The sequence below is a fragment of the Entelurus aequoreus genome, linkage group LG08, assembly GCF_033978785.1.
Source record: "Entelurus aequoreus isolate RoL-2023_Sb linkage group LG08, RoL_Eaeq_v1.1, whole genome shotgun sequence".
Lineage (NCBI taxonomy): Eukaryota > Metazoa > Chordata > Actinopteri > Syngnathiformes > Syngnathidae > Entelurus > Entelurus aequoreus.
This window is the reverse complement of record NC_084738.1, coordinates 45,643,003-45,670,266: the sequence shown is the minus strand read 5'-3', so window position 1 is coordinate 45,670,266 and position 27,264 is coordinate 45,643,003. Positions and strand designations below refer to the sequence as shown.

The 27,264-nt window shown below is 39.7% G+C and overlaps 1 protein-coding gene across 1 annotated transcript in view; it reads left to right on the top strand.

The window, feature by feature from the left end:
* The window catches only part of jarid2b (jumonji and AT-rich interaction domain containing 2b), a 226,380-nt gene that overhangs the window by 96,829 nt on the left and 102,287 nt on the right, over positions 1-27,264 (top strand). The window contains exon 3 of the mRNA XM_062056611.1: positions 19,792-19,918. Within this exon, the coding sequence (XP_061912595.1) occupies positions 19,792-19,918 (127 nt within the window). The remainder of the gene's footprint in view (positions 1-19,791; positions 19,919-27,264) is intronic.

Below are 27,264 nucleotides of genomic sequence, written 5' to 3'. Positions count from 1 at the left end.
CAAAATAATAATAATGATAATAAGAATAAGAATAATGATAATAATAATAATAATAATAATAATAATAATAATTATTATTATTATTATTATTATTATTATTATTATTATTATTATTATTATTATTATTATTATTATTATTATTATTATTATTATTATTATTATTATTAATAATAATAATAATTTCAGCATTCTGGGGATATAAGTTGTTGGTTATCTGTTAGGAATATTACCATCTGTATTTAAACTTGATTCATGTTGATTATGCCTGCAGCACAATGCCAAAAAAAGAAATGATACAGCCCTCTACTGGCCCCTGGTCCATATGTTTGGCCCTGTATTGCGTTTCAGTTGTTTAGTCTGAGCATTAAGTGAGAAAGACCATAAGTTACAACTTGATGGTGTTTTCATCAAGTTAAGGGAAGAAGGACAGATTTTCACATTGAAGTTTTTTCCATTTGGGTATTTATTTTTGTATTTTTTTTCAAAGTTCATGTTGCACTGTTCAATGTTCAATATTAAAGTGCTTATCTTTAACAATAAATAGCCTAATAATAAACCAGTGTTTTGTTGCTTTTCATGTCTTCCAAGCCTATGATAATGTGAATTAACTCATTATGACCATAATTTGTTGACACAAAAGAAATGGCAATCACTTTTACCTAAAAAGGACACACAGCTAAGTAGTTAGCTTCCTATTAGCAAATTTAATTTTACATTGATTTCCATATTGTGTAAAGGACCAAAAAAAAAATTCCTGCCCTTTTCTGACTTTGAGCCCCTGCCCCTCTATAATCATGTGCACGTCCCTGCTCAGGACCTTCGTATTGTGAGGCAGACGCACTAACCCCTCTGCCACCGTGCTGCCCCAACAACACACTGTGTCCAATATTTTCACAAAGATAGAATAAGTCATATTTTTGGTTAATTTAATAGTTAAAACAAATGTACATTATTGCAATCAGTTGATAAAACATTGTCCTTTACAATTATAAAAGCTTTTTACAAAAATCTACTACTCTGCTTGCATGTCAGCAGACTGAGGTAGATCCTGCTGAAATCCTATGTATTGAATGAATAGAGAATCGTTTTGAATCGGGAAAAAAAATCGTTTTTGAATCGAGAATCGTGTTGAATTGAAAAAAAAAAATCGATTTTGAATCGAATCGTGACCCCAAGAATCGATATTGAATCGAATCTTGGGACACCCAAAGATTCACAGCCCTAATATATACACTACCGTTCAAAAGTTTGGGGTCACATTGAAGTGTCCTTATTTTTTAAGGAAAAGCACTGTACTTTTCAATGAAGATAACTTTAAACTAGTCTTAACTTTAAAGAAATAAACTCTATACATTGCTAATGTGGTAAATGACTATTCTAGCTGCAAATGTCTGGTTTTTGGTGCAATATCTACATAGGTGTATAGAGGCCCATTTCCAGCAACTATCACTCCAGTGTTCTAATGGTACAATGTGTTTGCTCATTGGCTCAGAAGGCTAATTGATGATTAGAAAACCCTTGTGCAATCATGTTCACACATCTGAAAACAGTTTAGCTCGTTACAGAAGTTACAAAACTGACCTTCCTTTGAGCAGATTGAGTTTCTCGAGCATCACATTTGTGGGGTCAATTAAATGCTCAAAATGGCCAGAAAAATAGAACTTTCATCTGAAACTCGAGTCTATTCTTGTTCTTAGAAATGAAGGCTATTCAACTAAATTGTTTGGGTGACCCCAAACTTTTGAACGGTAGTGTGTGTACACACATATATATATATATATATATATATATATATATATATATATATATATATAATATATATATATATATATATATATATATATATATATATATATATATATATATTTTTAGAACGTTTGCCCATCCATCATTCACAGTCCTTGTGTGAGACAGAATCATACATGTCTTTGTCTATTATGTGTGTTCTTGTACAAAGCCGCTAATAATGCAGGTAATGGTGTTCATCTACTATGCTTTGAAAGTGCTCTCAAAAGGCATCCACAAACTTCCAACAACTCTCCATTTATATGTTGTGTCCTGTATATTTATCAAGCTATAGCAACATTATTGTAAGAGCTAACACAGAGAAACTACATTTCTGGCGTCGAGACACATTGCCTTGCTCATACTGCTCCTCCAACCACAAGTGAGTAGTCCGCTACTAGCTAGCTTGAGCTGCTTATAACCTTGGTTGTGACCCTCCATAAAATAAAGAAGAAAAATAAACTTGAGCTGCTTCTGATGCAGTGGTATTCCTTTGAGTTAACATTTGGTCAACTTTTAAATTCCACTCGCGACTAGGGATGATACTCGAAACCGGTTTTCTCGGTTGTTCGATAAGAAAAGAACCGAGTCCTCGGACTCGAATCCCTTTTTGAGAACCGGTACCCGTTATCGAGACCACTATAGTAAAGAAAAAGAGTTGGTTCTTTATTCGAGTCCCGTCCCGACCAGAAATGCTCCGTGTGACATCACAAGAAATGGCGTCACATAGCTCAGTCATTAGGCGCAGATAGCGAAAGCAGGGGAAAAAGCGCTCCAAGGTGTAATAAAGTTCAAAACAAAAGGTATAATCCAATGAATAACTTTACTGAGAGATTTGAGCAGGGTACAAACACATGAAGAACACTTTTACGACCAACCGGAAACATAGCAACCAGGCTAGCAACGTACCTCCTTTACGGCAGCTGTCACAACGTTCTTAAAGCAAGCGCAGCACATACATATATGACATCTCCCTTTTTTAACTTTCGTTTTTCTTTCCTTGTAAACAAAACCAAATCACACTGTATATGTGTTGTCTGTCTAATTATAAATAATGCAGACGAGGCGTGTTGGCTGAGTTCTTGACGTTTACTTTCACAGCGTGCTCATTCTTAGCTGCCGGGTGACGATATGCAACAACACTTTTCGGGGCTACCGCGCATGCTCGTCACTCCCGTTGCATGCTGGGTAGTGTAGTTGTTATATTCCCTAGCTCATAACATCTTTCCCCATATAAGGAAATAATGTTAACTCAAAGTGTATTTCTTTTTTTAGCTTTAACTTTTAATTTTTTTAACATTGTATCCACATTTGCAAAGAACTTTTCTCTTCATAGAATTTTCTTTCAATAAAGAAATAAAAAATGTCAAAGCATCATAACAAACAGTTATGTCAAATAGCAGCAGAAGTGCACTTTTTGGAAAGCTGCATTATTTTCAGTTTTGTGCCCAAGGGCCTGATTTTATTTAACACTATATTATTATTTATACACCTATTGTGATCACAGAGACAGGTTGTTTTTGTGTTACTGTATATATTTGTTTTTCTGAAAAAATCCCACTTAATATACTTTGGGTAACAACAGTCAATATTTATTTATTTTTTTTTATTTTTTTAGGGGGGTAACAGTCAATATTTATTTATTTATTAGATTAAATTGTTGTCTTATATAATAAAAGTGAGCTTTTGTTAAACCAAATATTGTGTGTTTTTTTCCATATACAACCACCTATCTGGACTCGATAAGAGAATCGATAAGGAATCGGTTCGATAAGAGGATTCGATAACAGGCTCGAACTCGATAATTTCTTATCAAACATCATCCCTACTTGCGACAAACCTGATAATGTATGACTCTCAACTTGGCTCAAATGGAATGCAGCATAAGACCATCGCAACACCGATAGGAAGCATTTGTATCTGAGGATTATTATTTAGCAGCTGAATCAGATAGAACCATCTCATCAGTCGTCATCCCATTGAGACCGGACATTGTAATTCACTATTATATCATATGTTCTTATTTGAAACGTTTAGCAATAGTGCTACATAATAACGCTCCAAGGCTTTCACAAAGTCTACCATTAGCGGTAAACACTAAGTGCTCTCTATGTTGTTGTTGACATTGATTTCACAAAGTGCATAGCAACGAATGATACCGTTGCTATGGGTTCTGTGAAATCAATGTGCCCAGGAAAAAAGTTACGGTCATGCTTAAAATGACTGAAATACGCTAAGTTGTACATGTTATCATGAATGTGCCTGTTTCTACATTATATACAGTATTTACTTACAGCATGTACTGTATATAAAACGGTGATGGAGGTTTTTTGATAGTAGTTTAAGTGCTGTAGAGCTACCTCTTACTTGCAGTTCTTTACTATTTAGAATGCACAGAAAAAGGAAATATCTGTGTTCATGCCAAATCGCACAAGAAATAGCTGTTTTTTTTATTTTATTCTCTTAAAAACATGTTTAAAACAGTGGTCCACGGACCGATTGGTACCGAGCCGCAAAAGAAATAAATTAAAAAATTATTATTATTATTTTTTTTTAAATTAAATCAACATAAAAAACACAATATATACATTATATATCAATATAGAGCAATACAGTCTGCAGGGATACAGTCCTTAAGCACACATGATTGTATTTCTTTAAAAAAAAAAAAAATGTGTTCGTGGGGACGGCGTGGCGAAGTTGGTAGAGTGGCCGTGCCAGCAATCGGAGGGTTGCTGGTTACTGGGGTTCAATCCCCACCTTCTACCATCCTAGTCACGTCCGTTGTGTCCTTGGGCAAGACACTTCACCCTTGCTCCTGATGGGTGCTGGTTAGCGCCTTGCATGGCAGCTCCCTCCATCAGTGTGTGAATGTGTGTGTGAATGGGTGAATGTGGAAATACTGTCAAAGCGCTTTGAGTACCTTGAAGGTAGAAAAGCGCTATACAAGTATAACCCATTTATCATTTATTATTTATTCGTGGGACACATTTTCAAGCGTTGACTGGTCCACAGCTACAAAAAGGTTGGGGACCACTGGTTTAAAAGACAAAACGAAATGAGGTTGGACCACACAGTCAAGACGACGCGTACCAATGACGTTTCGCACCACAATGTCAACACTTAACCTAAAAAAGCTACAAAGCCACCGGCGCGTGACGTCGCTTAGATGGCGTCGAACCTCATAACCTCGCTGCAACACCGCGGAAGCGTGAAAACTCCTGTCTTTGTTTGACATGGGCGTCCCCGCACTAACTCCCCTACGTGATGAAAGCACCCAGCCCGCCAGCAGGGGAGGGATTTTGAACTTCACACGCGCCTCAGAAGCTATTCTCAGCTGACGCTAACATGAGCCAGACGAAAGGCAAAGAGAAAAGGGGAAAAAAAGCAGGAGCCAGTCAAATTCGGTGCCCAGCCGAGGAAGCAGTGAGCCTTGTTATCTTGCACACTCTTGACATCCATTGTTTGCGCACTCTCTTCATTAGAAAGTCACACCTTTGCCTCCTATTCTGTCTTAAGTGTGTCTGTCAGGCATCTCCTGCAAAGCTCCTTGGGGCCTTCTAAGCCCCTGTGGGTAGCTGACCTTATCGCCTGAATAGAAATGACTTGTTAGTGCAACTGCCATGGGCAAACCCCTTGCCGTGTTAGTGGACTTAGAACCAGAACCGTAGAACCATGGGTACATGTATGACACTATTGAAATAAGTCACTTTTCCCAGAAGTCAATCAGTATCTATGTTCAATTAGCGTCTCAATCATAAACAAGAAGGGTTCTATAAATTGGTATCCTTCTAGGATACTTGGATTAATAATTAAATAATGAAAATGTTATAATCATTAGGCAAGGCCAATTATTTATTGACAATTAGTAACCAAGTAATTAAAACAATTTGCTTGATGGCGGCAAATGTTTTCCAACCAATCAAGCTCACATTATACACACCTGTGCTTGCCAGTACCATAAAAGGGTGTGCCGAATGTCCCTGTGATATGGCGAAACACCACTCTAAAGTTTCAGTGAGTGTTTTGTTTACTAACTTCACCACTCTCTTGCTGAGCCTTATGTATTTTAGATGACGTCAATTAGGATACTGTGCATCCAGAAAGTATTCACAGCTCTTCACTTTTTCCACATTTTGTTGTGTTACAGCCTTATTCCAAAATGGATTAAATTCATGACAATGTAAAAAGTAATTTCACATTTTTTTATTTTGCAAATAAATAAAAAATAAAACAACAAACCTGCTCAGTGGCCTTGTGGTTAGAGTGTCCGCCCTGAGACTGGAAGATCGTGAGTTCAAACCCCGGACGAGTCATACCAAAGACTATAAAAATGGGACCCATTACCTCCCTGCTTGGCATTCAGCATCAAGGGTTGGAATCGGGCGTTAAATCACCAAATGATTCCCGAGCGCTGCCACCGCTGCTGCTCACTCTCCCCTCACCTCCGAGGGGGTGAACATGGGGATGGGTCAAATGCAGAGGATCATTTCACCACACCTAGTGTGTGTGACAATCATTGCTACTTAACCTTTTGACTTTAACAAAGGAAATTGCATTTACATAAGTATTCACAGCCTTTGCTCAATACTTTGTTGATACACATTTGGCAGCAATTACAGCCTCCAGTCTTTTTGAATACGATGCCACAAGCTTGGCACACCGATCGTTGGGCAGTTTCGCTCATTTCTCTTTGCAGCACCTCTCGAGATCCATCAGGTTGGATGGGAAGCCTTGGTACAGTGCATCGTCTAATAATGAAACCCCCCAGAAACCGTTTTTACAGTAATTTAACCAGTGCTTTCAAGCAATTACAAAAATTAGTGATTAATTAATTTATGACCTGTAATCAATTAATCTGTATTCCTAAATATTGCTGAGAAAAGCCCTCAATTTGAGGCATTTTCATACAAGTTACATCATTATAAAGATAGATATATTAACAAAAAAAGCTTCTTCTTTTTTTTTAATATACTTGAAAAGATGCAATCTGTTATACGGTATTTACTAAAATTAAACGTCAGGACTATAAAAAAAGCTGAAATTATATATTTTTTTAAAGCATTGTCTACTCTAAGCTAAAAACAACACAACATTAATCAATCAATGTTTACTTATATAGCCCTAAATCACGAGTGTCTCAAAGGGCTGCACAAGCCACAACGACATCCTCGGCTCAGATCCCACATCAGGGCAAGAAAAAACTCAACCCAATGGGATAACAATAAGAAACCTTGGAGGAAGACCGCAGATGTGAGGATCCCCCCCCCTCGGGCGACTGGTGCAATGGACGTCGAGTGGATCTAGCATAATATTGTCAGAGTCCAGTCCATAGTGGATCTATAGGGACGGCGTGGCGAAGTTGGTAGAGTGGCCGGGCCAGCAATCGGAAGGTTGCTGGTTACTGGGGTTCAATCCCCACCTTCTACCATCCTAGTCACGTCCGTTGTGTCCTTGGGCAAGACACTTCACCCTTGCTCCTGATGGCTGCTGGTTAGCGCCTTGCATGGCAGCTCCCGCCATCAGTGTGTGAATGTGTGTGTGAATGGGTGAATGTGGAAATACTGTCAAAGCGCTTTGAGTACCTTGAAGGTAGAAAAGCGCTATACAAGTATAACCCATTTATCATTTATCTAACATAATAGTGAGAGTCTAGTCCATAGTGGGGCCAGCAGGAGGCCATCTTGAGTGGAGACAGGTCAGCAGCGCGGAGACGTCCCCAACTGATGAGTGGTCCACCCCGGGTCCCAATTTTGGACAGTTAGCGCCTCATCTGTGGTCACCGAATCTGTGCCCCCTCCACAAAGGAGAGGGGGGCAAAGCAGAAAAGAAACGGCAGATCAACTGGTCTAAAAGGTGGTCTATTTAAAGGCTAGAGTATACAAATGAGTTTTAAGATGGGACTTAAATGCTTCTACTGAGGTAGCATCTCTAACTGTTACCGGGAGGGCATTCCAGAGTACTGGAGCCCGAATAGAAAACACTCTATAGCCCGCAGACTTTTTTTGGGCTCTGGGAATCACTAATAAGCCGGAGTTCTTTGAACGCAGATTTCTTGCCGGGACATATGGTGCAATACAATCGGCAAGATAGGCAGGAGCTAGACCGTGTAGTATTTTATACGCAAGTAGTAAAACCTTAAAGTCACATCTTAAGTGCACAGGAAGCCAGTGCAGGTGAGCCAGTATAGGCGTAATATGATCAAACTTTCTTGTTCTTGTCAAGTCTAGCAGCCGCATTTTGTATCAACTGTAATCTTTTAATGCTAGACATAGGGAGACCCGAAAATAATACGGTACAGTAATCGAGACGAGACGTAACGAACGCATGAATAATGATCTCAGCGTTGCTAGTGGACACAATGGAACAAATTTTAGCGATATTACGGAGATGAAAGAAGGCCGTTTTATCATCACTCTTATTGTGTGACTCAAACGAGAGAGTTGGGTCGAAGATAATATCCAGATTCTTTACCGAGTCGCCTTGTGTAATTGTTTGGTTGTCAAATGTTAAGGTGGTATTAATAAATAGGTGTCGGTGTCTAGCAGGACCGATAATCAGCATTTCCGTTTTCTTAGCGTTGAGTTGCAAAAAGTTAGCGGACATCCATTGTTTAATTTCTTTAAGACACACCTCCAGCTGACTACAATCTGGCGTGTTGGTCAGCTTTAGGGGCATGTAGAGTTGGGTGTCATCAGCATAACAGTGAAAGCTGATCTCAGCGTCGCAGTGGACAAAATGGAACAAATTTTAGCGATTAAAACATATACAAACCATAAACACACTTCTGATAGGTCTTTAAGTTTATTATGACTATTTTACACTATTTGTTGGATATAATTCAACCTATTCCCACTATTTAAAGCTGCCAACATCAGTTTTGTGACATTCTACGTATTATCTTTGTGCCTCATGGCGCTTGTATTTTTGCTCTCAGTCAAGCACACTAAGAGGGCTAAACAACTTGCAGGCATACAGAGAGACTAACGTTAGACATTACAAGCCATAGCGTGCTAAATACAACTGTAATTAATTAACCACAATTAATGCTTTAATTTGACACCCCTAAATACAACATGATTCCTCAAAGTGTACAAAGTATTAACATTATATGTTAGGGTTTGGGCGCTTTGTCTCGCACGACGTAGTCTTAGTTGATACCTCCCACATTTCCTGCCTAATCCCTTTGGTATTCAATGTGTCAGAAGCAGCCATCTTGCCATCTTCACAGCCACATTAACCCTCGCCGCTGGCAGCTGTCTGTCATGCGCCCTCTCTGATGACGTTCCTTGCTTTCTCTTCGTCCTTCACTTTCTCCGCGTGCAGTGGTTTCCATTAAACATCAATACAGCTCTGGCTGCTCCCTCTTTTTCCCCACTTCCTGTCTAAACGATATCGGTCACTCTCCCCTCCGCTCTCGCTGAAGCGTTCTTCCTCTTCCTCCTCCTTGTCTAGCCATCTTTTTTCCACACAACCATTTTTACCCCCCCAACCCCCAGCCTCTCCATCATCATGAGTGCCATTGATGGAGTATCTGGATGGTGTCCAACGACCAGGAGGAGCTTCCCATTAGTCTGCCTGCGCTTTCTCTCTCTCACTTCCGGTCTCGTGTCCGTCGTCCTCATGTGTTTAATGCTTTTCTTTTACTAAAGCTGAAAGAGTTGCTTTGATGCTATGGATTTACCGTCTTTACCTCGCAGCAGGGACGCTGATTTTAAAACCCTGTTTGCCCCTTTTGTTCCGGCCCGCGTCGTGCAGCGAGTCCAGACGAAAGCAAAGACTTATATAAATGTCGTTGTTTCTTTTTGCCTTGTGCCACAATGTTGATTGTATGCAGGCGGCTCGCAGGGTTTGTTGTTTTAGTACGCTTGTTTACAAGAACAAAAGTCTTAACAGTACAACCATTTGGGTGGAATTCTGCACTTCCTATTATTAAATGACTGCCAAATGTCTGCTAAACTAATTGCAACTATGCATTTCATTGCTATTAAAAGCCTCCCCTGCACATGCGGACCCCCTCGTTCCCAATTACGCGTGCCGTAGCTCTCATTTTTGTATTACGCTAGCTCTCTCTATTGATATAATAAACAAATGAATTTTTGCTCAAGGGATGGTCATTACGGTATAATAAGCCCCCCCCCCCCCCCCCCCCGCCCCATCACAGCCCAATGATGTGCAGTGTTACGCTATGCACCTCCGCTCGTGCTTTCTCTTGAGAATTTGAGGTAAACGTTGCGAGGCGACGGGCTTAGTTAAGCACGCATAAATCTGATTAGCGTCAGCTATCAGGACTTTGCGCATCACTTCCTGTTGCCCCCATCAACCTCCATCGCCCTTGCAACACAAGGATCTCCCCCTCCCTTTCCCGTCTACAGCGCTGCCTCTCACATGGGCACTCATGTGCAACATGCACATGTCAAACAATCCGTTTGGGAAGAGATGGGAGGAGGGTAATGAATGGGCCGCTGCTTGTTTGTTTGCGTTCTTCTGGGACATCAAGCGTCTGCCATTTTTTTCCCCAAGTACAATTAAAGTTAATGAGCTTGTTCCTTTTTGCAGTTTTACCCTACAGTCGTCAAAGATCCTCTTTGTGACTCGGAAGATTACGTTCACACTGCATTGGTAAGATGTCCAATTGGAATTTTTTTTTCAAATCCGATCTTTTTATGTAGTCGTTCACATTCCAAAATTGTGATGTCTAATGTGAACGCAATCTGAGCTGCATGCAGACATGACGTCATATGTGCTGCTATGTTTACGGAGGCAATCATGGATCCATTTCTAGTAGGTCTCAGTCCAGGCACATTTATGGTAATTTCAAGTGGGGATGTCCGATAATGGCTTTTTGCCGATATCCGATATTCCGATATTGTCCAACTCTTAATTACCGATACCGATATCAACCGATACCGATATATACAAAACCCTATGAACAAAACTTGTACTTCCAGTTCAAGGCATTAAACAAAAGGAAATACTGTAGATGTTCAAACCACAGCACCTGCAGTGAGCGAATAATCCAAAAGATGGGACCATAGCACAAACAATAACACACCTTGTACTGTCTCTGGTTGTTTCATGAAAACTATTTGTTTAAAGGCCTACTGAAACCCACTACTACCAACTACGCAGTCTGATAGTTTATATATCAATGATGAAATCTTAACATTGCAACACATGCCAATACGGCCGGGTTAGATTAGTAAAGTGCAATTTTAAATTTCCCGCAAAATATTCTGCTGAAAACGTCTCGGTATGATGACGTTTGCGCGTGACGTCACGGATTGTGCGGACATATTGGGACACCATTGTAGCAAGCTATTAAGTCGTCTGTTTTCATCGCAAAATTCCACAGTATTCTGGACATCTGTGTTGGTGAATCTTTTGCAATTTGTTTAATGAACAATGAAGACAGCAAAGAAGAACGCTGTAGGTGGGATCAGTGTATTAGCGGCTGACTACAGCAACACAACCAGGAGGACGCGCTACCGTGAGTACAGCTTTGGCTTCCAAACAGTTGATCGCTTGCCCGTCCGTGCGTGCCGCTATGTGCATGTCACGTATGTAACTTTGGGGAAATATATGTGCTGTATGAACTTTACGGAGGTGAACGGTACTTTAGGCTGTGGGATTTAGTGTGTTGTGCGGGTGTTTGAATTGTATTGGTGGGTTATATGGACGGGAGGGGGGAGGTGTTTGTTATGCGGATTAATTTGTGGCATATTAAATATAAGCCTGGTTGTGTTGTGGCTAATAGAGTATATATATGTCTTGTGTTTATTTACTGTTTTAGTCATTTCCAGCTGGCGTGGCGAAGTTGGTAGAGTGGCCGTGCCAGCAATCGGAGGGTTGCTGGTTACTGGGGTTCAATCCCCACCTTCTACCATCCTAGTCACGTCCATTGTGTCCTTGGGCAAGACACTTCACCCTTGCTCCTGATGACTGCTGGTTCGCGCCTTGCATGGCAGCTCTATCCATCAGTGTGTGAATGTGTGTGTGAATGGGTGAATGTGGAAATACTGTCAAAGCGCTTTGAGTACCTTGAAGGTAGAAAAGCGCTATACAAGTATAACCCATTTATTTATCATTTATAATACCAGGTCCCACCCGCCTCTCACAGCATCTTCCCTATCTGAATCGCTTTCACTGCCATCTAATCCTTCACTCTCACTTTCCTCATCCACAAATCTTTCATCCTCGCTCAAATTAATGGGGTAATCGTCGCTTTCTCGGTCCGAATCGCTCTCGCTGCTGCTGGCCATGATTGTAAACAATGTGCAGATGTGAGGCACTCCACAACCTGTGACATCACGCTACTTCCGGTACAGGCAAGGCTTTTTTATCAGCGACCAAAAGTTGCGAACTTTATCGTCGATGTTCTCTACTAAATCCTTTCAGCAAAAATATGGCAATATCGCGAAATGATCAAGTATGACACATAGAATGGACCTGCTATCCCCGTTTAAATAAGAAAATTTCATTTCAGTAGGCCTTTAATACAAAACATTATGGCTGTTAACAACAACGATCAATTAACTGCACCGTTTTATAAGCCGCCGTATTCAAAGCGTAGGAAAAAAGTTGTGGCTTATAGTCTGGAAAATATGGTTTAGATACTTCAAAGAAACGATTTAAATCAAACAAAAGGCCTTCGTGCCAACTGAGACATTTCCAAGCAGTGATTCACGGCAAAACCTGTAGGCTCGTCGACTCCTCGCCTCAAACAGGAAACATAGCTTGGCAATGCTCCGGCCTTACTCATCTCGCTCGTTAACCTGACTTCCTAACCGCAACAACCTTCGACTGATGACTCTTAGACCTTGGCGATCAAGTGCTGACCTGTTGTGAGCTGTGTGAGATCACATCATTGTGTGTGTCCTGTGAGATCAAAGCTTACTTTAAATCACATGTTCCAAAACACAATCACTTTAATCCACTCAAGTTGATCCAAAGTCAACCTAACCTTTTTCTCAGTTTAGTGGATTAATCAGGGAGTGCAGGTGACACCTCAGGCCAATGGAATTCTGTAGGCGGGGAAAAAAGCAGTCGATAGCGGACCAGAAAGGTTAGTAAAAAAGGCGTGGTAGCGTTGTTGTGCTCCGCGCAACTGGGAGTCCTGGTTTGTTTGTACAGCATCAAATAACTCAACAGTGTGCCAAAGTATTGACGCTCCAAAGTTGTCCACTTCCACATTTTTCAATTTTTCTGCCAAAAATAATCTTCCAGTATTTCGTTGTCCAAGCATTCAGTCGACTTAATTGTTGTACTTTCTCTTTCTTCCTCTTGTTAAATCACACCATGAGACAGCTTTATAAAGTTATTTAGCTTGTGATACCATTTCATCGCGCTTGTCTCCCCTAATTATCAGTGACTTTCTACCGCCAGCGCCTGCTGTTTGACCTCATTTGAATTCTCACCGCCGATTGTTGCCTTTGATTTAAGAAAGTGTCTTAAGGGGGCTTGTTGGAGTTGTTAGGCTGCTGAATATTTAAATAGGCTTCTTGCAGTCGGAGTTCTTGCACCATTATCTTCCTGCATTTGTTATTCCGTGTCAGATGCTCTGCTGCTCTTTTAGCGCCGTCTGTGCATCTCATCACCTATTCAGTGAAAGTGAAATAATCATGTTGTTATGCTATCTTTTACCAAGGCAAAGACGTGTCAAAGGTCCCACAATACTATTTTAAACGTGTGTTAGCCTTGTTGCCGAAATTCAGACAGTTTAGAAGTGATTTTTGAAAAGCCCTACTGGGAACATGCCGTTTTTGTGTCTGTAACTTTAATGCTAATGAGCTGTTTGTCGACAAGTGTGTGGATCCAAGAAGTGTACTTTATCAACTTTATACATATACCGTATTTTACGGACTATAAGGCACACTTAAAATCCTTTTTTTCCCTCTAAACTCAACAGTGTGCATTATAACCCGGTGCGCCTAATGTAAGGAATGTTGAGCTTACCCACCTCAAAGCTATTTTATTTGGTACATGGTGTAATAAGTGTGACCAGTAGATGGCAGTCAACCATAAGAGATAAGTGTAGGCTGCACTATGATGGCAATATGACTCAGGTTAGCAACACCAACATTTTAAATGTTCCATTGAAAATATAGAACATTACACACGGCGCTCAAAAATCTATCAAAATGTTTTAGTACCACTTTGGTAAGCTATGTTCTATATGCTTAATGTTCTTCAACATACGAGTGCTATTATGGTGTGTGTATAAGGTAAGACATATTATCTGGCGTTTTGTTTTGTAATATTATGCAAAAGAAACTTTTCTTACCTTCTAGTACCTGCTGATCTGTATTTGGGATCTGCATGGATCCTAAAAAATTGTGCGCGTCCGCCTTTGTAGTCCGTGCCGACTCCGTAGTCGATAAGCTTCTTCTTTTTCTCTTATCTTCTTGTTATGGGACATTCATCCTCCGCTGTTGCCATTTCTAATATAAAGTAGTGTAAAGTTCTTACTTATATCTGTCGGTAAACTCACCATGAAAGCGCTAAAACATACCGGTGTAGTGAGTTTACAATAATCACCCAAGGAACTTTAGTTATTAGAGTTCCGGTTGGACGGTTTTTCATGGGACACATTTCCGGTGTTATTGTTTTCGGATGAGGAAATGCTGCTCCGTTATTGATTTAAGTAATGTCTGAATGTCATTAAAACAGTTAGCTCCATCTTTTGACACTTCTTCCACTCCCGTTCTTGCACGCTACACTGCTTCAACAAAGATGACGGGGAGAAGACGCTGTCGAAAGTAAATAAGACCGCCCACAAAACGGCGCATACGAAAGTGGCTAGAAGATGAACTGTAAAACATCTATGAAACATTTTTGACCAAAGAACCACCACTACATGTTATGTAGACCACAAGGAAGTGTTTTCAATTTAGAAAAAAATAACTATAATATGACTTCTTTATTGCACCCTATAATCCGGTGCGCCTTATATATGAAAAAAGATTTAAAAAAATAGACCATTCATCTGCAGTGCGCCTTATAATCCGGTGCGCTCTATGGTCCGGAAAATACAGTACACTGTAACACTGAACTTGTATGACATAATAGATGCTATACCGTATTTTTCGGACTATAAGTCGCCGTTTTTTTCATAGTTTGGCCGGGGGTGCGACTTATACTCAGGAGCGACTTATGTGTGAAATTATTAACACTATACCGTAAAATATCAAATAATATTATTTAGCTCATTCACGTAAGAGACTAGACATATAAGATTTCATAGGATTTAGCGATTAGGAGTGACAGATTGTTTGGTAAACGTATAGCATGTTCTATATGTTATAGTTATTTGAATGACTCTTACCACAATATGTTACGTTAACATACAAGGCACGTTCTCAGTTGGTTATTTATGCGTCATATAACGTACACTTATTCAGCCTGTTGTTCACTATTCTTTATTTATTTTAAATTGCCTTTCAAATGTCTATTCTTGGTGTTGGGTTTTATCAAATTTATTTCCCCAAAAAATGCGACTTATACTCCAGTGCGACATATATATGTTTTTTTCCTTCTTTATTATGCCTTTTTGGCCGGTGCGACTTATACTCCAGAGCGACTTATACTCCGAAAAATACAGTATATCACATATTGTAACATTAAGGAGTGGGTGAGGAGGACACAAACGGTAGCAACACTAGCCTAGCTGTATGCGCTACAGTGTTTTCTAGGGTTGCGCGATATAGACCATTTAAACAATATAAATAACAATAGTTTGTATTGCTATCTTCATATCGTGATACTGCATGTTGATGACATATTGTAGCTGTCTCCCGCAAATTTGACAGTGCAAGCGAACGACCACGTCCTCAATACAATGTATCATCCTCGCTCGCGAGTTTAGGGCTAACTTCCTTTAACAGTGCAACGCTGCTTTTAAGTTATTGATCCTCCCATCCATGGCGACAAACTACATTTCTTACTATATCATTATCACTGGAGGATCAAGAATAGCTAAACAAGCTACACTACACACCATATGAGGATACAAGAAGGTAGGCTGACATCTAAGGGTTTAACGGTACACAAAAACTTCGGTTCGGTACGTACCTCGGTTTAGAGGTCACGGTTCGGTTCATTTTCGGTACAGTAAGAAAACAACAAAATATAAATTTTTTGGTTATTTATTTACCAAATTTGCTAAATCTTCCACCAAAAATATTTTTCTTAGTGAAATATTTGATGTGAAGTAATCGGAACCTTGGATAGGTCAATAATTCATAATAACATTGATTTTGATTGAATATTATGTTTTGAGCAATGACAGTTTGAAAGGAAAAAAAACAGCTTTGTTTTATTAGTCAACATTGCAACTTTTTCTAAATTACATTTAACCTTTAAGATTTTTTGTTTTACTTTTGTTATGTTTTTGTTTATTTTAATCGTATTTTTAGAATGTGCTGTGGGCCTTTAAAACATTAGGTGTGGGCCGCAAATGGCCTCCGGGGCACATTTTTGACACCCCTGCTACAGATAATAAAAAATTTGACCTGATAAATCTATCGATAAAAAGCAGAGCCTGGCGACGCATGCGCGTTTATCATAACTCTCTCGCTCTCTCTGTCTCTGCCCCTCCCTCGCGAATGCTGCTCACCTCCACCATTTGTTTCGTTTTTAACCCCTTCTAAACCCTAAACGTACATTGAAAATACACGCAACCCTAACTCAAAATGCCGGACATTTGAGGCATTTAAGAAACTCCGCCCGGACAGCCCCGCAAAAGAGAACATGTCCGGTGAAAAGAGGACATATAGTCAGTCTATCGTAGCCCGGTCGCTGCTAGCATGCCGTGTGTTGTGCCTCGGTGTGCATTGTTTACACAACGTGCAGTACGCTACTTAATATGTCCATGTGGAAACTTGTTCGGTACACCTCCGAACCGAACCGAAACCCTCGTACCGAAACAGTTCAATACAAATACACGTACCGTTACACCCTTACTGACATCCTATATTTTGTGGCGTACCACAGGGAATTAATACTTGGACCAGAATTGTTCAATCCCTATATAAATGACATTTGTAAAGTTTGAAAGGACTGAAAGTTAGTATTATTTGCAGATGATACAACTGCATTTTGTTCAGGAGAGAACACACCGAAGATAATACATATAATAACAGAAGAAATGAACGAATTAAAAAGATGGTTTGACAAAAACAGACTATCTTTGAATCTCAGTAAAATTAAAATAATGCTATTTGGTAGCAGTAGAACAGAAAGTTGAACACAAATACAGATAGACGGAGTGGATATTGAAAGGGTAAAATAAAACACACTTTTGGGTGTAATAATAGATGATAAAATGAATTGGAAATTTCATGTAAAAAATATACAACATAAAGTAGCAAGAAACACGTCAATAATGAATAAAGCAAAACATGTTCTAAACCAAAAATCACTTCATATTCTCTACTGCTCACTAGTGTTATCATATGAGTTATTGTGTAGAAATATGGGGAAACACCTACAAATGAGCGCTTTATTCACTAACGGTGTTACAAAAAAGATCAATCATAATAATACATAATGTTGGATATAGAGAACATACAAACCCTTTTTTTATTGTATCACAATTATTGAAATTCAACGATTTGGTGCATTTGCAAACAGCTAAAATTATGTATAAAGCAAACTATAACCTGCTACCCAAGAATGTACAACAATTCTTCTCAAAAAAAGAGGACAAATATAACCTTAGAGGAAAATCTAATTTAAAACATTTGTATGCACGTACAACACTTAAAACCTTTAGCATATCCGTATGTGGAATTCAATTATGGAATGGATTAACCAAAGAAATCAAACAAAGCGCCAATATGATTCACTTTAAGAGACTGTTCAAACTACAAGTGTTCACAAAATACACAGAACAAGAATTATGATGAACATCTTGAACCCTTTTTTTTTTTTTTTTATTGAGACAAAGATTGTTTATGTATTTAATATTTGTTTGCTTACTATGGTGTACTATTTATTATTTATTTGTTCACTGTTCTGTTACAGAGAACAAGGACATTGGATAAAATTGCTATGATATGAAAAGGGGTAGGATTAAATAAGCTCTGCTTCTTCCTACTCCTTTTCGGACGTGCTGTAATGAAACAACTGGAAATGTGTGATGCATTACCAATCAATGAATCAATCAATGTTTATTTATATAGCCCTAAATCACAAGTGTCTCAAAGGGCTGCACAAGCCACAACGACATCCGCGGTACAGAGCCCACATAAGGGCAAGGAAAAACTCACAACCCCAATGGGACGTCGATGTGAATGACTATGAGAAACCTTGGAGAGGACCGCATATGTGGGTGATGGAGCTTGAGAGGTGCTGCAAAGAGGAATGGGCAAAACTGCCCAAAGATAGGTGTGCCAAGCTTGTGGCATCGTATTCGAAAAGTCTTGTGGCTGCAATTGCTGCCAAAGGTGCATCAACAAATTATTGAGCAAAGTTGTGAATTTTGAGGTTTTTTTATTTATACTAAATTTGCTAACATTTCTACATAGTCCTTTGTCAAGGGGGTGCTAAGTGTACAATATTGAGAAATAAAATGAACTTTTTTGATGAGTTTTGAGAAAATACAACTGGAGATGACACAATATGTTACTGCATATGTCAGCAGCTGAATTAGGAGCCTTTGTAAATCGTTTGGAAATGATTATATTATCAGTTATATACAAAATCATTTATGTCTAGATATATATCGTTGTGGCAGGAGGCTGCAATATGTATCGCCAAGTATTTTAGGCCATATTGACCATCAAAACGTCATGCTAGTAGGTTAGCCTGTTCCAGTGGTTCCCCAACTTTTTTTTTTTTTTTTACCCAGTACCACCTCAGAAAACTTTTGGCTCTCCAGTACTGCCATAATGACCAACATTAAAATACAGTAGCGTAACCAGGGTATCCGCAGGGTCTTAAAAAGTCTTAAATCCAATAACTTGAATTTAAGGCCTTAAAATGTCTAAAATTGTCATAAAGGGACTTAAATATGATTTTGAAAGGTCATAAAAATCTATTGTTACTTTTATTTAAAACATGCATAAACTTCAGTCTCACTTTGAAATGTTTTTTCCTTCAAGTCTTTGGTACTTTTTTGCCAGTATCGATGTGAAATTGGTCTTAAAATGTATTCATTATGGTCTTATAAATGATAAATGGGTTATACTTGTATAGCGCTTTTCTACCTTCAAGGTACTCAAAGCGCTTTGACAGTATTTACACATTTACCCATTCACACACACATTCACACACTGATGGCGGGAGCTGCCATGCAAGGCGCTAACCAGCAGCCATCAGAGGCAAAGGGTGAAGTGTCTTGCCCAAGGACACAACGGATGTGAAGGTGGGGATTGAACCCCAGTAACCAGCAACCCTCCGATTGCTGGCACAGCCACTCTACCAACTTCGCCACGCCGTCTTAAAAAGGTCTTAAATTTGGCTTGTTGAAACTTGCAGAGACCCTGGTAACAGGCCTAAATATTCATTAAAAACAAGGCAGAGGTTTTATTTAACAGGTATATCTAATATTTTTGGCCACTGTAACCTTACACACAATTTGAACAGTAACACTGTTTGAATATCCAATTAAGTGATTCTTTGGCATACCACTAGATACCACTGGACTACCGCGTACCACTCGTACCACACTTTGAAAATCACTGGCTTATTTACACAAAATGATGAAGCTCACTGCTCTCTTGTCTCTATAGTGAATTGACGGATAGTTGGTGGACGGTTTTGGATTTATTTTAGGATGTGGACCAAACCCTGAGGCAAGAGGTTTCTCCTTAACAAAAGCGAGCGCCTTTTTTCTGAAAAGTGCAGCAAACAAGTGAAGGAGCTGTAAAAAGGGATCAATAAAAAGCCTCTTTTGCACTTTCCGGGACATTTTCATTTAAAAAAGCCAAGTAACAGCTATCAGCGAATTAGTAAGGCGTCCTTGTTTTATAGTGAATTTAACAATCTTGTTCTCCCTCTTTTTAGGCTCCTTAGCCAACGGGCAGCTAAATGGTTCCGGGTCATTGGGCGGCCGCAAAGATGGCGGCTCTTTGCACGCTTCCAGCCTGGATGAGAACAGCGAGTTCTGCGAGGACAGTCCCACTAAGAAAAGGTAAGACTGCTTTTTTGTGGATTTCCTAATGCTTTCAGGTATTACTGCTTCTTAGTTGAATATACAAGCCACTTGTGGGACCTGCTGCTTTTGTTCATTGTCTCTTTCTCTCTAATTCCTCTCCTGGGGGTGGCAAAATCAAGTTAGAACACCAAAGCGAACATTTGGAATATCGCCGCTTTCAACTAATCCATCATCACTAACCCTCTTATTCTTACTGCTCTTTATTTATAAGCAGCCAATCTACTGTAAGTTGGCAGGTGTGTGTGTGCGGTTGTTGTGTTTTTGTTCCCTTGCACACATTGACAGGCCATCAAAGCGTGAGTGTAAAGCAAGGGGCGGAGTCTCGAGGGGGCGCTAAGGCGGTAGCAGGCAGCAGATGTCCCTCTATAATGAGGAGCCCATACATGTAGCCTCCATTCACGCCAGCACCTGCCTCCAGCCCTCCTCGCCGTCACCCGATACTGTAAATGTAGTCCTGTCATTACCAGCTTGTCTACCTGGATGTCAGACAGTAGGCTGATGAGAAGACTTGTAAAGTGTTGACTGGTAAACATTTAAATATTTAAAAAAAAATCATTTTAATCCATAAGAACACTGGTATTAATTTAAAAAAAAATGCATTTAATTTCTATTATTTGTAATATTATTTTTGTTTAACTTTAAAACTTCATATTCAAGTCTGGTATTTAGCTGTAGTTTCCAGTTTAACTTTTTTCAGGCTTCTGATTGGCTAAACACTGAACTGCTCTTTTTATTGGAATTTTGCCTATCGTTCACAATCATTATGAAAGACATGACGATAGATGTTTTTGTTTTTTTTGCATTCTAAATATTAAACAAATGCAATCCAAAGTCAGCTTACAATGGAGCCTTTGGGAGCTGCCACATTTTGGGAGCTGCCACATTTTTCAGTCTCCATTTCCTAGATTTTTACCATTGTTTTAATAATAGTGCCTTTTCCTGAAATGACTGTCTTCGGGCTTCTAATTGGCTGAAATGTTTATTAGCCTTCACATGTATTCTTTTTCAGAAATGTCTTTTTTTTCTTGCTTCTGGTTGACTATATGGCTTGACGACTTAAGACTATAGCACCACCTGTTGCTTTGGCAAACGTTTGACAGGAACAGGAAGTAACCTGCTCTCTTGTAATGGAGCAAAGCATAAACAGTCCTGCACGCTACTGGGGCAGTAAGGTGCAATTTGCACCCTAACACTTGTCTTCTTGGCCAGAGCGTGGGTGGAGTTCAGCTCGAGGCCACCCTGCTTGGTGGTTTTCATTAGTTTCACTCTCTACACACACTCACAGCAGGATGAATGAAGAAAGGCTTTCTATCTGATGCTAATGAAACTCAAGCCCAGCCAGCACTTGGCAGCACCCTCTTAAAAAGTGTATTAAAGTGTGAAGGGTGACTGGGGCGCCCTGGCATGGCCGTCCCGCACTGTTGTCCAGTAGTGCCAGCAGCTTTTGCACCTGGCGGCATTTCCGCTTCCAAGTCGGACTGCAAAGAATAAAATGAAGGGATGTAGAGCGTAGACGGGACAGAAGGGACAGGTGCTGTCGTTTATTCAAATTTGGCAGGAAACGCCCTGCTTTAGAAGTCTTTGAGATTGATTGTGTGTTTGCCTTCCCATGCTCCTGATTTTTACAGCATAAACAGAGTGGCAGCAGAAAAGCCTTTTAAATATGTCCAGCCTATTAAAGACATCCACTGCGCCCCACTGGGCCGTTCCCTCGCCAACGTGCAACTTCTATGCATCATCTCTACCAACGTGGTTTACTGACCTACTTTTCTTTCATTTCTTCAGTCCTGCAGGTATTATTCCCTATATGTTATTTTACAGTCTCCATTTTCCAGATTAGGTCCAATAACATTTTTTGTGTTAGTCCTGGAAGAGGTACAAACTGATTCTGTGAATTCCATGAAGTAGCCCTAGTGTGGATAAATGGTTCTCAAACAAGTACCACCTCCAAAGTAGTTGGCTTTGCAACTGCCATCATTTTTGATATCGTCACTTAACGCCACAGTTTAGCGTCAAGCATGTTGTTGGTACTTACAGGTCATTGGCTTGTATTCAACTTTGTCTCGAAGTCATTCAGCAAGTCTTTGCTTAGTAAATTTGTATTTGTGCAGTTATTTTATATGGATATCCCTCATCTCTAATATCCCAAGTTGTTATTTATAGTTTGAGAATAAACATTGTAGATCACAGGCCTGCCACATCCTTTTTTTATATGGCCCGCAAAAGCCTAGAAATGAGATTTGTCAGTAAAGTACTTTATCTTTCTTTACTAAATGTATTCATTCTTACCATTGTCACAGAAAAAAATGCATCTTATAAAGGAGTATTTCTTAACTATTGTTATGCTGCAAGCGCCCCCTAGAGGGCCACCAAAAACTATTTTTCTCAGCTGTGGTCCGTATGGGCCGCGGTGGTGTACTCAGTTGTGAAACACTTTTCCACAGATTGTGGCAGTAATGGCAATCTCAAACAAACAGAAGAAGTCTGGAGCTAAAGTCGTAAAGAAGTTTCTTAAACAGAAAAATTTAATGACTAAAATTTTCATTTGCACTTGAATTTTATTGACGGTTTTAAACATATTTATTTATTTTAGCACTATACAATTGTATGTATATTTATTTTTTATCTGTTTATGAGCCTCGTTTTATGCAGCATATTCGGTTGGTACTTATTTTTTTAATCAGCCTGACCTTAGCCTCAGGTTTATGGATTAAAAAAATAACACTCTTTGTTATTAACACATGGTTTTATATAATTTGACAAGGTTGTGAACTGTAAGTCGGTTTGATATAATTATTGAATATAATTAAACTCTTGTGTAAGAATACTAATTCAGTGTTAATATTTCAGTGGCCCTTCTGTAGTGGACAAGTTTGGTCCCAACATCAAAAAGGTTCAGAACCTCTGTTTTAAAAAATCTAATATTGTAATGAATACTATATTAGCATACATTGCAAGCAAGTTACCTATTAAATTGTACACTATAAAAATAATATATTTTACAGTAAAAAAAACCTGCCAGCTCAGTTTCCAGAATTTTACCATTAAAAAATACAGTAATGCATCGTAAAAAGAAAAAGTTGTTTTACTGTAAAATCTAGATTTTTTTTTAGTGTACAGTGGACAGCCCAAAGTTCGATGTGGCCCGCAATGAAAACAAGTTTGTCACTTAAGGCAGTGGTTCTCAAATGGGGGTACGTGTACCCCTGGGGGTACTTGAAGGTATGCCAAGGGGTACAGGAATTTAAAAAAAATATTCTAAAAATAGCAACAATTCAAAAATCCTTTATAAATATATTTATTGAATAATACTTCAACAAAATATGAATGTAAGTTCATAAACTGAATATTAAATCAAGTAGACTATTCCATTCATTACCATAAACCCAGAGTTTCCCCCATGCCATGATGGTTTGACCCTCATTAAAATGTCTGTCAAAAAGAACTGTGAAAAGAAATGCAACAATGCAATATTCAATGTTGACAGCTAGATTTTTTGTGGACATGTTCCATAAATATTGATGTTAAAGTTTTATTTTTTTGTGAAGAAATGTTTACAATTAAGTTCATGAATCCAGATGGATCTCTATTACAATCCCCAAAGAGGGCACTTTAAGTTGATGATTACTTCTATGTGTAGAAATCTTTATTTATAATTGAATCACTTGTTTATTTTTCAACAAGTTTTTAGTTATTTTTATATCTTTTTTTTCAAATAGTTCAAGAAAGACCACAACAAATGAGCAATATTTTGCACTGTTATACAATTTAATAAATCAGAAACTGATGACATAGTGCTGTATTTTACTTCTTTATCTCTTTTTTTCCAACCAAAAATGCTTTGCTCTGATTAGGGGGTACTTGCATTAAAAAAAAATTCACAGGGGGTACATCACTGAAAAAAGGTTGAGAACCACTGACTTAAGGTGTAAATTGTACCTTGTTGCCATAGAACAGATATGGGCAAAGGCGGTCTTTTTTGAAGCTTTAAAATTTTGTAGTCGCTCACAATGGCGATAAGTCAATTTCCAGCTTTTATTTAGACCAAGCTCTGCGGTACTTTTGTAGAAATCGATTGTGTAGTTATTGCAAAAAACAGACGGGGAGCTGTAGCAACCTGATGCGTGGAACCAGGAGGTCTAACGCAGACTATAAGCAGAAGATTGAGGACTTATTCTAGAGCAACATCTCCAGGCAGGGGGTCCAGCACACAACCAACTACAAACCTAGCCACTTCTCAACCGACGTGGGCGAACCTCAGCTGATTGAAGAGCTGAACTCTCTCTGTGCATGCTTTGAGGCAGCGCCAACAGCACTAGCCTCACCATTAGTATCAGCCATGGCCACACCTCACACACAAACCCACATCAGCATCATCCTCAAGGAGCACGAGGTGGGACGCAAACTAATGGCAGTGAACCCGAGGAAAGCAGCCAGGCCAAATGCTGTCCCAGGACGGTTGCTGAGAGACTGCGCTGATCAACTGGTGGGGGTTTTCACCAAGATCTTCAACCTGTCCCTGTCCCAGGCCACTGTCCCTTCCTGTTTGAAAGTCTCCACAATCATCCCAGTTACGAAAAATAAAAATATCTGCTGCCTGAACAACCACCATCCAGTGGCACACCCCCATGCCGAGCTGCTCTTTGTGGACTTCAGTTCGGCATGTAATACCATCCTTCTCGATAAACTGGTGCTCAAACTATTAGACCTAGGATTACCGCACCCCACCTGCTTTTGGATCAAGGACTTCCTGTCCGACTGCCCCCACAGGGTGAGGATAGGTCCTCACACCTCCACAACCCTCAGCCTCTGCACCGGGTCCCCTCAGGGCTGCGTGCTGAGCCCTCTACTTTATTCCCAGCAACTCCATCATAAAGTTCACAGACTACACCACCATGGTAGGTTGCATCTCCAGGGGTGACGAGACTGCCAAGCGCAATGAGGTGGAGCTGCTGTCAGTGCTTTGCAAGGCCAACAACATGCAGCCGAACAAGTTGAAAACTCAGGTAATGGTAGTAGGCTTCAGGAGGAAGAAGACCGACATTCTGCCCCTGCACATCAATGGGAGCTGCGTGGAGAGAGTCTCTGTCTTCAGATTCCTGGGCGTCTACCTGGAGTATTACCTGTCCTGGAGAACTTACACCACGATGATCATCAAGAAACCTCAACAAAGACTAGCTACTTCCTGAGAATACTCATGAACTACTATCTAAGACGGACTCTGCTTGTGTCCTTTTACCACTGCTCCGTGGAGAGCATCCACCTACTGCATCTGTGTGTGGCTCCTCAGCTGCACAGCCGCAGTGAAGAGTTCCAGAGGGTCGTCATTAATTGATTGATTGATTGATTGAGACTTTTATTAGTAGGTTGCACTATTACAGCCCAAAAGATAATCGGGTGCCCTCTAACTTCCCTGGAAGAACTTTACCACTCGCGCTGTCTTTAGAAGGCAGTCAAGATCCTCAAAGACCCATATCACCCTGGCAAAAACACAATGTACGGCTGCACTAAGGCGAGCGCTTCAGCCCCATGCTTACCTGGACAAATAGACTCAAGTTTAGCTTCTACCCCAGGGGCATAAGGGTACTGAATAAGGTATAGCTATTATTAACCACCACCACTACTTTACTACTGTACAATACCAGAGCAGTGTGCAATATTCAATTTATGTTTACATTCATACTCACTCCCGTGCAATATGTTTATACCCATGTTTACTTCCCGTGCAATATGTATACTGGATATCCACGCAATGTGTTTACATCCATGCTGACCTGTGTGTATTGGTGCCCAGATTACCTACTGGTTATGTTTATATTCCACAACTTACTCTGTACTTATTTATGTCTATTTAATGTCTCATTGCTGTTTTATAGTGTTTTAGTATTTTATTACATGGAGCAGCTAGGGTCTTGCATTTCACTTTCGTTGTAAATGTACAATGACAATAAAGATCATTCATTCATTTATTAATTGGTTACAAACCGCAAACAGTGTCATTCCAGTGTTTTTGTCCTTGTGGTACGGCCAATTGTGTCACATTATTTTAATTTCCACATCCATCAATCTTGCATCTTTTTGAGTGTTTTTTTTCCTCAAAGCTCACCATGCTTGGTACTGCTTTTTCGTAAGGCTTCGATTGAATCTGTTAATGCATTTTTTGCGTAGTCTTGGAAGACAAGACATAATTTATCACTTTAATGCTTCTGCCGCACGGCCATAATGTCATGATGTCATGTAATTGTGTCCTAAGTGCCGGTCAATGCAAACATTGGACCAGATGCCAGCTGCTGGGAATTTTTTAATTTTATATTCAGCATTAAAAATAATATGAGATTAGTGTGAACAACAATCAGTCTTGGATCTTTTGGAGATTTTTTTGACTTGTAAGCTCTGCAGCCAAAGAGTGTATTCCACTTATGCAGACTTGTAAAGCCACATAGTGTGTGTGTCAAGTGAGTGGATCAGAAGTTGAGTGCTCCTCTTAAACAGATTCACTTGTGCGCTCTTCCCCCCTCTTTTGTTTCTCTCGCCACCGAAACCCACTTTTGGCTTCGTGTTCAGCCAAGTAACACACACACACACACACGCATACACACGTACACACTCTTTCAGCTGCTGCTGCTTGTTTTGTTTCCACTTAATGAATGCCAAGTGTGCAAACACACACACACGCACACACACACACACACACACGCGCACGCACACACGCACGCACGCACGCACGCACGCACGCACGCACGCACGCACACACACACACACACACACACACACACAGTTCTTGTCTACCAATAAGCCTTGTCAGTAATGCATAATCACCATTTCCATTTAAGAGGGATTACATGCAAGCACACACACACACACACACACACACACACACACAGGCGTACACAGCGAGGACCATAATGTGTCTATTGATTTGCTTTAAATGAAACTGCGAGGAACCTACATGTGGCGCAGCATGTAAATAAAGCACCGTGGGTTATCTATATATGTACAGTATTTTTAGACGGCGCTTATGATATGACATTTTAGACACACACAGGAAAATATATAAGCTTGTTTCTACACCCAAATTGTCAAGATACATATATTTAGCATTTGTGGCTGATGAGCTGTGGTTGCTATTTCCTAAATTTGTGCATTCTACTCAGTTTTTTCCCCAAATAAGTGGTGTTCTGATTTATAGATATGTAGTATATTTACCTGTGTAAAACTAGCTATGCCAAACCTCTGCTGTTATTTTTTACAAATATGAATGAAATGAGTTTATTTCGGTCATATAGTCAACCATTTTGTGTGATCAATTTAACAGCACAGAT